A 14,247-nucleotide genomic window follows, 5' to 3' on the forward strand; every position below is an offset into this window, starting at 1 on the left:
TGCTGTTGCTGTCGGCGGCACTATAAGCGCAGCCTTAGTGCTCGAAGAGGCATTAAAAAGTAGTGGTACGGTGCCTAAAATTTTGCAAATATTGTAGAGAGAAAATTAAACATTAATGTTTCATTATTTTCTCTTATAAAAAGTATATACATATTAAATTATATTATATTTTAGGAGAATTAAAAAAATATATATATATATATACAGTATATATATATATATATATATATATATATATATATATATATATATATTTCATTTTTATATCTCGTATGTATATCTTTATATAGCACCCACGGCTATATTTGGCGCTTTACAAGACAGACAATACAGTGCAGGGAATTACAGTATAATACAATAAGTGCAACAAATAAGATCAGACAATGGGAAAGGAAATTTCTGTCCCAGAGAGCTTACAATCTAAGTGGTATGATGGGAATCTTAGGCCTCGGGCATGGTCAGCGCTTAGGCGCTGACCCGTGATGAGGCGCGTTTACGCTCGGCAGTGAGCCCCTGCAACCGCAATGAGAGCGGCTTTAGCAGGGGCTCGCGCACGCTTCCGCAAGCGTGCGGAAGCGTAGCCTGTGACGGGAGCTTTGTGACAGGCTATGAATAATACACCACCAAAGATATAACTGGGTTGAACCGGACGAGACTTAGATATGATAAAGTATAATTTATTCCTTGAAAAAGGTGAACCCACGAGATATACCAATAACAGACAAAATATGGACACTTACTTAAAGGTTAGGACAAGAAAGCCATCAGGATACAGGATGGGCCATTTCTTCCATAATTCAGTTTCAGATGTTGACATCACAGCAATACATGAAGATCATACATGAAGACATTTGACTCTGACTAATATACCATTTCAACGCTTCTCTTGCACTCAAGATGCCGAGTTGGCTAGAAAAAATCTCTTTGAAGCAGATTTTGGCTTCCATTGTAAGTGTGAAGTATCACACTTAAAAACACTCAGTTCCTTGGTTCCTGCCCCCAGTATAAACAATTAGGGCAGTTACCTTTTGATCACCAGGCTATGTTAATTCTGGCAGGATGCTCTCCCTGCCCTATTAACATTGCAGATGGGGGTCTGCATTTTTCAGAGCAGATCCAAAATTCCATATACACTGTAAATAACTTCATAACTTCAGTTCAGTAGTACTTACTGGCACGCAGTACATATTAATACATTCCGTCACGCATGACACTCCCAATGAGACTAAATATTACCGTGTAATACTAAAATTAAGAGAGATATTAATATCTGTCTCTTAGGACCGGCTAAACATCAGGTGTCTGTAATCCTTATGTGCGAATCAGTCCCACGAATACACATATATAGCTTTTAGCACATTCAGCCGAGGACATCTCATAATATTCTTAAATTTAATAAGTTCACTCATTCTGTAGCCCCACTCCAAAATCAGGGGTGTTTGGCCAGTCTACCAAATGGAGTGTCTGGCAGGATACTATGGTTTGTAAGTGTGAGTTTTAACACTCACAAAGCACTCCAGCTTCCTAAACATTTGGTCGCATTCCTTAGTAGGCAGGCATCTTTGAGGGTGACTTAAACAAAGGGCTAGAATCACTATTCAACTATTAACCCTTGCCCTCCCGGATGGATCCCAGTGTTTGTGTGGTGCAGTCACTGGAACAGAAACAATACATTTTTACAGGGGAATAAACAGTTAAATGGCTGAAACAAGGCAAAATCACATTACTGGACCCCAGTCCAGTTAACCCCTTGCTTCCCAGGTGAGAGTAGAGGGTGGCCAAATGGGGTGTAACCCCTTTAATCCCGGGCCAAATCCTCTCTATCATGACATAGCCGACATTTCAATTTTTGTTTTTCGTGCTCACGGGAGCGCAGGGCCTGTCGCGTGAGCGGTTCGCCCAATGAGGGCGAACCAGCTCCGTGACGTCACTGGCCCGCCCCCCCAACACGCCCCCGGACGGCGCGCAAACTAAGGCCAGGGAAAGCACCCGCTTTCCCTCACCATCAGTGCGCCTCCGCACGGCTGCAGTCTCTGGACCCAGCCTTAGAGACAGCAGATGAGGGAATAAGTGCAGTAGATGGCAGTCATTGGTAGCAGTGGCTGTGGCTGTGGGACAGTTGACATGAGTCTAGGGCCGGCTAAAGGGTATTAGAGCACTTCATTTAAGAGGTGAATTTTAAGGTTTGTCTTAAAGATGGGGAGAGAGGGTGTTTGGCGCATGCTGAGTGTGAGTGAGTTCCACAGTAAGGGGCAGTGAAGGGGAAAGGGTTTAAGGCGAGAGAGATCAGTAGAGGTGAAATGGGTGGAGGGGAGACAGTTATGGGTAGAGCGCAGGAGAAGAGCAGGGGCAGAACGAGAGATCAAAGCTGATATGTAGAAAGGAGCAGATGAGTGGAGAGCCTGAAAGGTAAGGAGGAGAAGTTTGTAGGTGATCCATAATTTGAGGGGAAGCCAAGAGAGGAGATGAGCAGAGACTGTTTTGAGAGAAAGTGAAATTATTCTCACAGCAAAATTTTAGATAGACTGTAAAGGAGAAAGTTATGATGCAGAGAGGTGTGAGCTGTATGTTACAATAATCCAGACGGGAGAAGATAAGGGCATGCATTAGAGTTTTAGCAGTAGTGTGACAGAGGAAAGAGGGGATATTGGCAATATTACGATTGAAGAAGCAACACATTTTAGCAAATAAAAAGATCACTTCTGAGCACATTCACATGCCTTAGACAGGCTTTGCATCTGATTCCCATGCTGTGCTTAAAAGCTGTGTTAGCTGCGAGCATTATCTTATAAGGGTTCCATGTAAAAATGGATTACAGGCAAAAGGTGACATGTGCTCATTTGCATGTAATTTCCCAGAATCCCTTGCTGCAGTGGAAGCACTGTATGCTGGGGATAATGGTAAAATGCAGGGTTGCAGACCTGTCTAAGACATGTGAATGTGCTCACTAGTGATCTTTTTATTTGCTATATATATAAAATCATGTTATTGAGAGAGAGCTATATGGTATATAAATTCTGCGTACATGGTGTGCTGTGTGAATAAAAATATATATTAATATATGCACATATACTGCTATGTAAATAACTAAAATGTAGTGAAAAGTAAATAAAAATGTAAACTAATCAGGCCGATTTAGGATCAGTGGCATACATTAAAATAATAATTCTGTAGGTTATTAGTTACTCAAGGATGAAGTTATTCATATCTGCTATTAAATAGTTAATTTAAACTCTTCTCAAATAATGAAGCCCTTTTTTTATTAAACATTATTCGCAATAGACCATGATTTTATACATCAAAAATCAGAATTCTCCACGGCCCTTGTTCAGTATTCTATGAATGGGGCTAAATTCTTAAACACTGGGAAGCTGCTGCAGAATTCTAAAAGAACGGACACATGATATTCTAGACACATTGTTGAAACAATACTGCTCTCTAGTGACTTTATACGAACGTCTGCTGTGTTTTGAAGAACCACTCCCGCAGGGGATCAAAAAACATGTTTTTTTTTTTGTTTGTTTTTTAACAACTTCTCATGTAATCTGTTTCCGTAGAAAGATTCAATCCCTGTTAACTGTTTTACTTGCTCAAAGTCGATTAAAAATGAGGTGTGTTTTGCTTTTCTCCGGCAACAGTAAATTCTAGCATATCTGCTACTTACGTTTATCTGTTTGACTAATGACGGCTTTATAATTACTTTACAAATAACCAACAAGCCAAAGAGAACAATTTACCACGGCCTGCGTTTTGACCTGGGATGAGTTTCGGGCCTTCTGGATCGGCTGGAAGAACAGTGTCATCCAGGTAAAGTTGCCCTCCCTGATTATGCTTTCCCTATAGGGTGCTAGTGCTTGGGGGGTAACTCCAGTATTCAAGGGCGATCAACAGGTCAGGTTTTCAGGATATCCCAGCTTCAGCACAGGTGGCTTCTTGACCGAGCAACTGATTAAGCCACCTGTGCTGACGCAGGGATATCCCTAATATCTGGCCTGTTGGTGGCCTTTGAAGACTGGCGTTGCCCACCCCTGCACTAAGTTATGTCTCTGGGGTCTCTGAGGTCGGGGGACAGCTGACCATCTCTGATAGAGTCACCAGTTCAGGTAATTTAAAAAAAAACAATATATATACCAAAAAAAAAAAACAAGGATTGCCCACTACTGCTTTAAAAACAGGGGGGCATATTTGTATAAACAAAAACTAGTGGTACTCTGGGACCACTGATCTATTCCCTATATCCCAAGGTAGCTTGAAAGAGTCAGTACATTTTCCAGCATCCACTTAGATTGTGAGCTCTTTGGGGCAGGGACTCCCTTTCCTATTGTTACTTTCATGTCTGATGCGCTTATTCCCACTATGTGTTGTAATATTATGTTAGGTGTAATTACTGCTGTGAAGCGCTATGTACCTGGATGGCGCTATATAATTAAAAAATATACGTACATACATACATAAGGAAACGTTTGCGTGCTATTATTTCTCATTGCAAACCATCTCTGCCAATCAGCATCATCATTTATTTATTATATATATATATATTTATTTTTTTAGTAAAAACACGCCTCCGCTTAAGGGGGCCATTGCAATACTTTACAGCTAAAGAGTAAATTCAAATGATACACAATTATTTTGTTAAATAGGAAAAGCCGTAAGGAAGAGGTAAGTCTTACACCGTGCCCGGAGCAGTGGTAAAGCTGATATACACCTGAGCTCTGGTGGTAGCGAGTTCCAGACCTCTGAGGCTACGGCCCCAGCTCTCAGTGCTGCCCGCACGCCTAGCGGCGCGTGCACGAGTGAAAGCCGCGGTCTGTTTGTCAGCTGCAGGGGAAGAGAAGGAGATCCGAAAGGGAGGGGGGCGTGGCCATGACGTCACGTGGCTGGTTCGCCCTCATTGGCTGAACCGCCGCCGCGCCGTGGCCAGCACTCTGCCACAAGAAAACTCCAAATTCTTGTCGGCAGAAAATCTGGTAGCGCATCGCGATCGCTGCGCGCACGCAGGCAGCTACTGGGACCGGCCCCATCGAGGCCCCAACTTGTTCCCACAGCGCACGCCGTAGCGAGCGCAGCAGTAGACACAGGGACCGAGGCCTGAAGCTGCACACGAGAACGCCCACCCAGCATAGTGTGACGTACCCTTGGTACGCAGAGGCGGACCCACCCTGAGGACCTGAGAAGCCAGTATCCCTTATAGCCAGAATCAAGTTGAGGCTTCAAAAGAGACTGCAGATAGGCAGACCCATGGCCTTGCACGGTTTTATAGGCCATTACTTGATTTAAAGGCCAATTAAAGGCCAACTTGAACTGAACATGGAAAGTAACTGGAAGCCAGTGCAGCTCGCATAAGATGGGGGTAATATGCTCAAAGGGAGAAACATGTCACAGCATCAGAGCTAAAACAAAAACCGAATACAAGCTCTAAGAGTGCAGATTGTAGAAGATATAGCAATAAAACCGTAGTAAAGGGGTTTAAAGGAAGGCAGTCTGTGATGATGCAGCTAGTGATAGAGAAGGCAGAACACAGAAACTAGGCAAATAATAGATACCTGTATAGGTTTGAAAGAATTCTCACCAGGTGTCTGCCTCAGTTCTTATCCCCTTAATCTAGACTGCAGTTGATGTGGCTTTACATTTACTCATGATTGTGAACTGTCATTTGTGGTTCCAGCTGATCTATGTAGATCAATTCTGCTGCTCCAGAAGTGCCTCCGCAATCCCCAATGGCGTCCACTCGATCCAAAGTAGCAAAATGAAGAGGTGAATAAATCAAGGTACTGCCACTCCGAGGAAAAACCGGGGAAACCTTGATCTATTCACCTCTTCATTCAGCATCAGAGCTGCAGCATTCTGCACAAGCTGGAGCCTCTGCCTCAGGCACGCCAGTAGTCTTGCATATTAGGCATTCCCATAGTCCAACCGTGTCAACACAAAGGCATGTTCCGTACAAGTGACTCAAGGTTCATTTACAGCAGGAGGGGAAGCAAACACCTAAGGAGCGTCAGAAAGAAAACCCCAGTCTTAACAATGGAGGGCACTTGGGCTCTCGTGTTGAGACTCTGGTCAAAGACGATGCCGAGGTTACAAACCTGGGACACGGGCAGCGGATGTACACCGTTGATTAAAGACAGCTCGCAAATCCCCTGTCCCATACTCGGGCATCTTTCCGGCCCTATAATCATCAGTTCCTTCTTGTCAGGGTTGAGCTTCAGCGAATTTATCTCCATCCATTCTGCCACCTCGCCTAAGCAAGCCGTCGATGTAACAGCCGTCCCTGGGCTGCCCTGGAAAGAAACATAGATCTGGGTGTCATCAGAATACTGGTGACACTTCAGACCATACTTCTGGATGATTTCTCCCACTGGTCTTACATATACGTTGAACATGAGCGGTGACAGCCCCGATCCTTGAGGGACCCCGAAGGAGACAGGCCCTACCGGTGACACATGGCATCTCATAACAACATGCTGGGTCCGGCGCTGCAGGAACGAGGCAACCTATTGTAGTGCAGTCTCACCGATATCAGCTACGTTCCTCAGACAGTGCAGCGACACCCCATGATCAATCGTGTTGAAGGCCGCTGAGAGGTCCAACATGACATGGGCAGAAATAGAGCCTTTGTCCATGGCCGTCAAAAAGTCATCCGCCACACAGACCAGGGCCGACTCAGTTCCATGACCGGCTCTAAATAATATTAACGCACAGCGTTTCCTGTATTTTTTACGTAAGTAGCTTTAGCAACAAATCGAGGCAGTGTTAAGTCATGTTCATTTGTAACTGTTTCGGATTGGTGGGCCTATTTTAAGACCATACAGCACTACAGTGCTATTTATAAAAACAAACATTATTATTCCCTTGTGGCCCTAATACGATTGTAAGCTTTGCAGGAGAGGGACTTTCGCCTTGAGAATGTGCACTGCTGCAGTGCTTTACGGAGAAAATATATATATTAATAAACATATCACTATCTTTCGTTCAGTTTGGTCCAAGACAGGACTACATATTTCATTGAATTGCATATTTTTGAAAGCTCACACCTTGAGCTACATTTTGACTGTCTTCCTTAAACTAATATAACTGCGCTAAAAGCAAGGGTATGGCTACCTTTCTTTTTCGTTTTTATAATTTATTATAAATTGCCTTTCTCAGGGGCATCCGAATAGGGGAGTGCTTGCCAATCAATTATTTTCTTTACACTTAGCCCACCCTGCCCTTATACATTGTCAATAAGGGTAAGAGGAGGGAGGGGAGCTCCGCCTGTGCAAACTCTTGTTGACCACAACGTGACATCAGACAAAAGGGAGCAGCCAGAGGAAATCAAAGCTCTCCCAAGTCTCAGCACATCGTCTTGACATAATAACTATAATAAATGATCGACAAATAATTATAGGTCTTGGATGTGGATATAAAAGGCATCAGTTTCCCAGACGTGACCCCTTAAACATGTAATTGTCGTTAGTACACTTAGTCTTAGGATGAACAGATCCTTTTAATAGAAGTGGTTTGTGTTAAGACATTCCGCTCTCAGCTCGGCTTATCTCCCCTGTACTAATGCGTCTGTGTGACTTCCCCTTATCTGAGAGTTAAGAAGGAACTGCCAAACTCATCCTATTGTACCTGATTATCTCTGCTTCCCATGTTCCCGCAGTATCTGCAGGAAATATCCTTTGCCTTTAAAGTGGATTTTTTCCCACTGGATATAAATAAACTCATATTTTTACGTCACTTCCGCTGTGAACGAGTTTATTTACGTTTCGCTGACAAAAACAAATGATTTTTACTGGTGTCTTATTGTTTTATTGTTTCCTAATAAGTTTTCAAACCCCTTCCATGTGGAAGAGGATTATGACATTAGTAACGTATGTGAGAAACGGACTTATCCACATCACTGTCCCTCTTCATACATATACTGTATATCAATACCTAACTTTTGGGTTCTCTGTACGTTCTTCCGACTTACCACTTAGATTGTAAGCTCTTCTGGGCAGGGACTGCTTTTTACTATTGTTACGTTTATGTTTCAAACGCTTATTCCCATTGTGTTATATTATTATGTCACGTGTGTTACTGCTGTGACACGCTATGTACATGGATGGAGCTATATAAATAAAGACATGCATATATTCAAGAAATCACTTAGGGGCATCACTAACCCAATTCGAATCTCAGTGGCCGCTCTTCTTATGAAATTAGGCAAAGTCACTTTATCTCACTGTGCTTCAGGCAACAATATTAGATTGTAAGCTCTGTGGGACAGGGACTGATTGTGCCTGCAAAATGCTAAGTCCAGTGCATAGAGTGGTTCCAAATATGCAGTGGCTTATCTTTGCCTTATCTTTGCCATATGTTGTCGGTTACTTGCTGCTCTCATACGCACTGTTTGCACTTTATTTACCTTGTATTGCCATTTTGTAAAGCATGGAGTACACTGAAGGCACTATATAAATAAAATTATACATATGACCTTATTTTCCCTATTTAAGACACCCCGCAAACATTATTTCACAGCATTATTCTCTGTCACTAATATCTGCCGGGCAATTTGACGGTGACGTTTATGCGTAGGATGAGAACGGGAGCGGGTATTCCTAAATCAAAGATATGTTTTCCCAACTGTCTGATGGTGACTACAATGCTGTCATTGTTGGCACCACACATGTGCCCGTCCCCGTCGTCCCAGCAGCCAAGATCTGCAAAGAGCAATTGTGATAACTTCAGAGGCATTGTGTGATCTGTTCAATCCTGTGAACTTCGTGAGGTTAAAGGGAATGTCTCTGGATCCGCCTGCAGCAAATTGTAACTGCTTATTCATTCCTCCTGTGAGCAGGGAAGCTGCGGGGTCTGTGTCAGGACACATGGAACTGTATAGTTCTCAGTCCTGCTAGAAAGAAATTGTAATAAAAAGAAAGCAAGGAAATGTAACTTTAACCCCCAATGGGTTAAATATGCCCTTTAACATTTTGATAACATAACTTTAAAAAAAAAAACTACTCTTCATTTTGTATACATTACACTCATTACAATACAAAATGCAGAATAATCTAAACAAAACATTACAATAATACTAAATATTTGTGTGTATGTGAACTAAGTAGAAATAGCCATGTTAATCCAGTTGCGATACCTTTTTTAGTTGGACTATTTATATGTATTTTTTGTGCTTTAGAGGTGAACCTGTATAATGATACTGGGGATCTCGATATCTCTGTACATTGCGGCTCAATCACAGCACTTCTCTGTAGAGCACATCAATCTCAGTGCCCAGAAAACACAATCAGTTTAATTACCGTATCCTCTTAAAAGCTATAATCCCATTTACACGCTTGAAAAAAAAAATGGTACAAATTCCCTTTGCATTTTCTTTTTCTGACACACAACCTGAGTTGAAAACCCTCCTACTAAATACCACAGCTATTTTATTAGAACATTATTCACGTGGAAACCTTTTATTACGGGTCTTCTTTATAACTCTGCACTGATTAATACAGCTTTGGAATCCTTGCAGCTCAGTTATGTATTGTATACTGTATTTACATTTATAAAGTGGCAAATATATCCAGTGTTTTACAGAGATAATGCATGTCATGTACTTGGTGTTCTTATTCCCACTGCTTCGACTTTATTTTCCCTGCATACACTGTTGGCGCTATATAGCGTTTCACAATTACAGTATAGTGTGTGGTACATAGGGTTGTTACAGACACCGTTCCTGACCAGATGAGCTTACAATCTATGTTTTTGGTGCCTGAGGCACAGCGAGATAAAGTGACTTGCCCAAGGTCACAAGGAGCCGACACCAGGAATTGAACCAGGTTCAGTTAGAGAGAAACAGTCTGCCCTTACGAGCTGCCAATCTTGCGTTGTATGATGCTATGATAATGTAATCAGAAATCATGTCACACACACCACACGCCTGCGAAATGACCAATAAGAAAACGCCAGGATAACCGGAGAGATAAGGGCAGGAAACTCCACTCTACACATTAACAGAAGAGACTTCAAAACAGATGTAAAAAATACTTACACTTGTCTACTTTTCAAGGCACTAATTACCTGGCGTTTCATTATTATTAAACAGATCCAGCTTTAATTTGGTCCTTCAAAGGACTGCACTTACAAAGAAGACAACAAATCCATTTGACTTTTTTAAGTGTTGAACGTCATTTTTGTGTGTTGTTTTGGAAAGCAGAGGAGGATTCCTTCACCCTTTTGTTCCGTTTGTTTGTTTTTTGGGGTTTGCTCAAACTTGTCTTAGCAACAGCTCAATTGCCCCAGGAAGGAAAGGGCAAGGAGCAGCATTATCTTATTGCAGTGCTGAGCTTTGGCAGAGCTTGGGTGACACTATCAACAGAGAGAGAGGGAGAGGGGGGAGAGCAGGGGAAAGGGACACTGATCTGTGTGTAAGTTGGAGCAGTAACTCTGTTGTCAGTTGAGGGGGGGGAGAGGGGTGCGGGGAGGGGGGACAAGAGACGGGGACAGTCACACAGACAGGGCTTTGTACAGACTTTTGTATTTGAGAAACAAACCAAGTTAATTAGCATGGAAAGGAGTCCCTGGCGGAGTAAATGAAGCCACATATCCCTTGCAAGGAAATGTAAGGGATTTTCTCGTCTGATTTTAAATCCCCGATGTTTAATGGAGGCATCTGCCGGATACAAAAAGCATGGGATGTATTGCCCGCGACAGCTGGTGGAGGGGATGTGACGGTATGAAAGGTACTCGGTACCGCTGCTTGATTTATTTTTGATCGCACAGCTCAACTTCCGACCTCATCTGTTACGCAGAGTGGGATCTCCCTTGAGAAGGGGCCTGTTTGGAATAGTGCATGGAGGCACAGTACTACTGCTTTTGGTTTTGACAACTAGTGCTTGGAGCCTTTTGCCGCATTGTCATGGGACAGTGGGGATAAGGGTGTCGGACTCTTGAAAAGAAGGGGAAGTCTGCATGGGACCCTCCCCCACCTCACTATTCTGGGTTATTAACATTGGAGCACACTGGCAATAATGCATCCTGGTGCCCAAAAAACTCACCCACCCACCATCCTGTGCGGGCGTGAAGGGAGAATGATGTCATATACCCGATTCCCTATCCGAAGACATTCTTGTATATGGTAGGTAGCATCATTTTTATGTCTTGCTAATAATACGTGTGCAACACACTGGTATATAGTTGTCCCAATACATTACTATATGAGATATATATATATATGTATGTATTCAAAAATACATGTTTGTGCTATGTTTATGTTTGAATACAAGTTTTCTTACTTACCTTTGAGTGCTGTCTTGTGTCTGCTCCTGCTGGAGTGGATTACTTTTCTCATATATATTTTTGTGAAATCTGTGTTTATTGTTTTTCTGGTGTTTTCATTTTATTTAAATAAAAAAAACCTGTGTTTATCAGTGTTAACAATGAGAAGATATTGTTACACAGTTGAATTTGGTGTTTATCGGTGTACTTTTCTTTTATTTTTTCATACCCCCCTTGTTTTGCCTTTGTCTCCTACCTGTGGCTGCTACAAGAGATTGACGTCAAGAGGGTTTTAACCAGAAATGCTAGATCAGGGGTGACCAACGCCAGTCCTCAAGGGCCACCAACAGGTCAGGTTTTCAGGATATCCCTGCTTCCCCACAGGTTGCTCAATCAGTTGCTTTGAGTGAGCCACTTATTGAGCCACCTGTACTGAAGCAGGGATATCCTGAAAACCTGACCTGTTGGTGGCCCTTGAGGACAGGCGTTGTCCACCCCTGAGCCAGATGATCAGTCGGTGGTGTTTTATGGTTAAAACCTAAAATCGTAATTCCTCAATGTGCACCATGTCTGTATATGGTATGTATAGATATCCTACAAATACATTGCTTAAAAAGATTCCACCCCCCCATTAAAGTAATATTTTCGCCTATTTGAAACTTGTGTAATAATGAGTCAGTTTCTATTTTCTCCAGCTCCGTCTAATTCAAATGTTAACTGGGAATTATTATTCTTTCCCATTATGCCTTTAAACTAGTTATCCAGTCATCAGTCTCCAAATACTGTAGAACATCAACGTGGAAAACAGTTACATGGTTACATGGTTACATAGTTACATAGTTACATAGTTACATAGTAGATGAGGTTGAAAAAAGGCATATGTCCATCAAGTTCAACCTATTGGATGAACAATCTCCCTGACTGTAAGCTCTTCGGGGCAGGGACTCCTTTTCCTAATGTTACTTTTATGTCTGTAGCTCCTATGCCCATTATGTCCCATGTATTAGTGTTGTGAAGCGCTACGGAGGTGGATGGCGCTGCACAAATTAGGATATATTATTATTATCGTTTATTTGTAGAGCGCCAGCATATGCCGCAGTGCGGTACAATGGGGTGGGGGGGGGGGTGTATAGAGTTGTGTGTGTGACATAAACAGAATAACATAACGAATAAAGACAAGATACAAACAGTCATATCACAATAGAGAGAAGGTAAAGACTGGTAAAATCCCACCAAAGCATTTGGTTACTATGGGGACTTAAACCTACAAAAAAGTTATTAAGAATATTATTATATCTGGCATCAATTGTCTGCTGCTCATCTAGTTAAATGCCGCTGCCAGAAGTTCACATGGATCGGTTCTTGTTCCTGGTACTTGAATCTTCCGCATCACGCGGACCAATAGAAAGCCACACCAGATGACGTCGCAGTTTCCTATTGGCCCACGTGACGCGCAAGATTTTTACCGCTTATTTGCTTCTTCCGGAGGGATCTGAAACTCTGGTATCTTCACCGGTAAGTAACTCTGCAAGCAGAGGGTGCCCCAGAGATGAAAATAGCGCAGTTTCCACTCTCCTCTTAAAAATGAAAAGGGGAGATAAAAACTAAAATAAAAAGCCAGGATTGCTGCTTTAAACACTGGAATAATAATTACTGCAAGTTACGTATATTCAATATATATTTAAATATCTATATTGTGTGTGTGTCATGCCGCGGCATCAGTTGATGCCGCGTTGGCATGGCAACGAGCGTCAAATGACACCACGGGACCCCACCACGTAATTTTATGCCGTCGCCCGAAGCCTAGGTAAGTGTGCTGGTGTGCTTACTGTGCATGCAATGTCTTGTATATAATGTATTACCCTGCTCACTTAATGTAACTATGTATTTGTAACCATGTATTTGTCATCAGAACTCTGTGCCCAGGACATACTTGAGAACGAGAGGAAACTCTCAATGTATTACTTCCTGGTAAAATATTTTATAAGTATAAATAAGTAAGTTACAAAGGCCTCATGCGCTCCCCGGGATTTAATTTAAATGCTTTGGGGAAGAACACGTGCCCCTACCCCCCCAAAAAAAAATCTAGCCATCCAGTTAGCGCACCCCTAATTTAGGCCATAAAAACTTTGTGTATTACCTCACCACACCTCTAGAGGGTAGTGGATCTGCTGTACTGGATGTATATCAAGCCCCCCTGGGGATTGTGTTAACGTGAGGTCAGTACCTGATATCTCAGCCCTTTAATAACCTGGTATGATGATACTCCCATAGCAGCAGGAAACGCGAAGGTGTTGCATTACACCACTGGGAGTCCCAGCTGTGTGCTGACATGTTTTATTTCGCAGCATTACATCCTTTTGGCTGCACTTACTTAAAGAGCTGTATACATATCGTCTATGTATCAGGACACTAGGCAACTAGGATCAAAAGTAAAACACAATGAACTTCCAGGTAATACAATAATGCACGAGAAGATCCTCCAGAATAACAACACTCAGTGCCAAAGAAAAGAAATGCGCCCCTGACCGCAGCAGGTCACACCAACAGCGGTTATCATTATTTAGTAGAGATGGGGGGATTTTTTACTGAAGTCGAATTTGGAGAATGGGGATCTGGAGTGTGCAGGGGAGGAGGGGGATCTGGAGTGTGCAGGGGAGGAGGGGGATTTGGAGTGTGCAGGGGAGGAGGGGGATTTGGAGTGTGCAGGGGAGGAGGGGGATCTGGAGTGTGCAGGGGAGGAGGGGGATCTGGAGTGTGCAGGGGAGGAGGGGGGTCTGGAGTGTGCAGGGGAGGAGGGGGATCTGGAGTGTGCAGGGGAGGAGGGGGGTCTGGAGTGTGCAGGGGAGGAGGGGGATCTGGAGTGTGCAGGGGAGGAGGGGGATCTGGAGTGTGCAGGGGGAGGAGGGGGATCTGGAGTGTGCAGGGGAGGAGGGGGATCTGGAGTATGCAGGGGAGGAGGGGGATCTGGAGTGTGCAGGGGAGGAGGGGGATCTGGAGCGT

The 14,247-nt window shown here is 43.1% G+C and overlaps 1 protein-coding gene across 5 annotated transcripts in view; it reads left to right on the forward strand.

The window, feature by feature from the left end:
• Nucleotides 1-14,247, forward strand: part of PDE4C (phosphodiesterase 4C) — a 322,499-nt gene that overhangs the window by 194,447 nt on the left and 113,805 nt on the right. The window contains exon 1 of one of the 5 annotated variants that reach the window (XM_075611056.1): nucleotides 10,508-11,104. The exons of the other annotated variants lie outside the window; for them this stretch is intronic. Coding sequence (XP_075467171.1) covers nucleotides 10,998-11,104 — 107 coding nt within the window. The 5' untranslated portion in view covers nucleotides 10,508-10,997. Of the gene's footprint in view, nucleotides 1-10,507; nucleotides 11,105-14,247 lie in introns of those variants that run through there. 5 annotated transcript variants of the gene reach the window in all.

Source organism: Ascaphus truei, chromosome 8 (assembly GCF_040206685.1).
Source record: "Ascaphus truei isolate aAscTru1 chromosome 8, aAscTru1.hap1, whole genome shotgun sequence".
Classification (NCBI taxonomy): domain Eukaryota; kingdom Metazoa; phylum Chordata; class Amphibia; order Anura; family Ascaphidae; genus Ascaphus; species Ascaphus truei.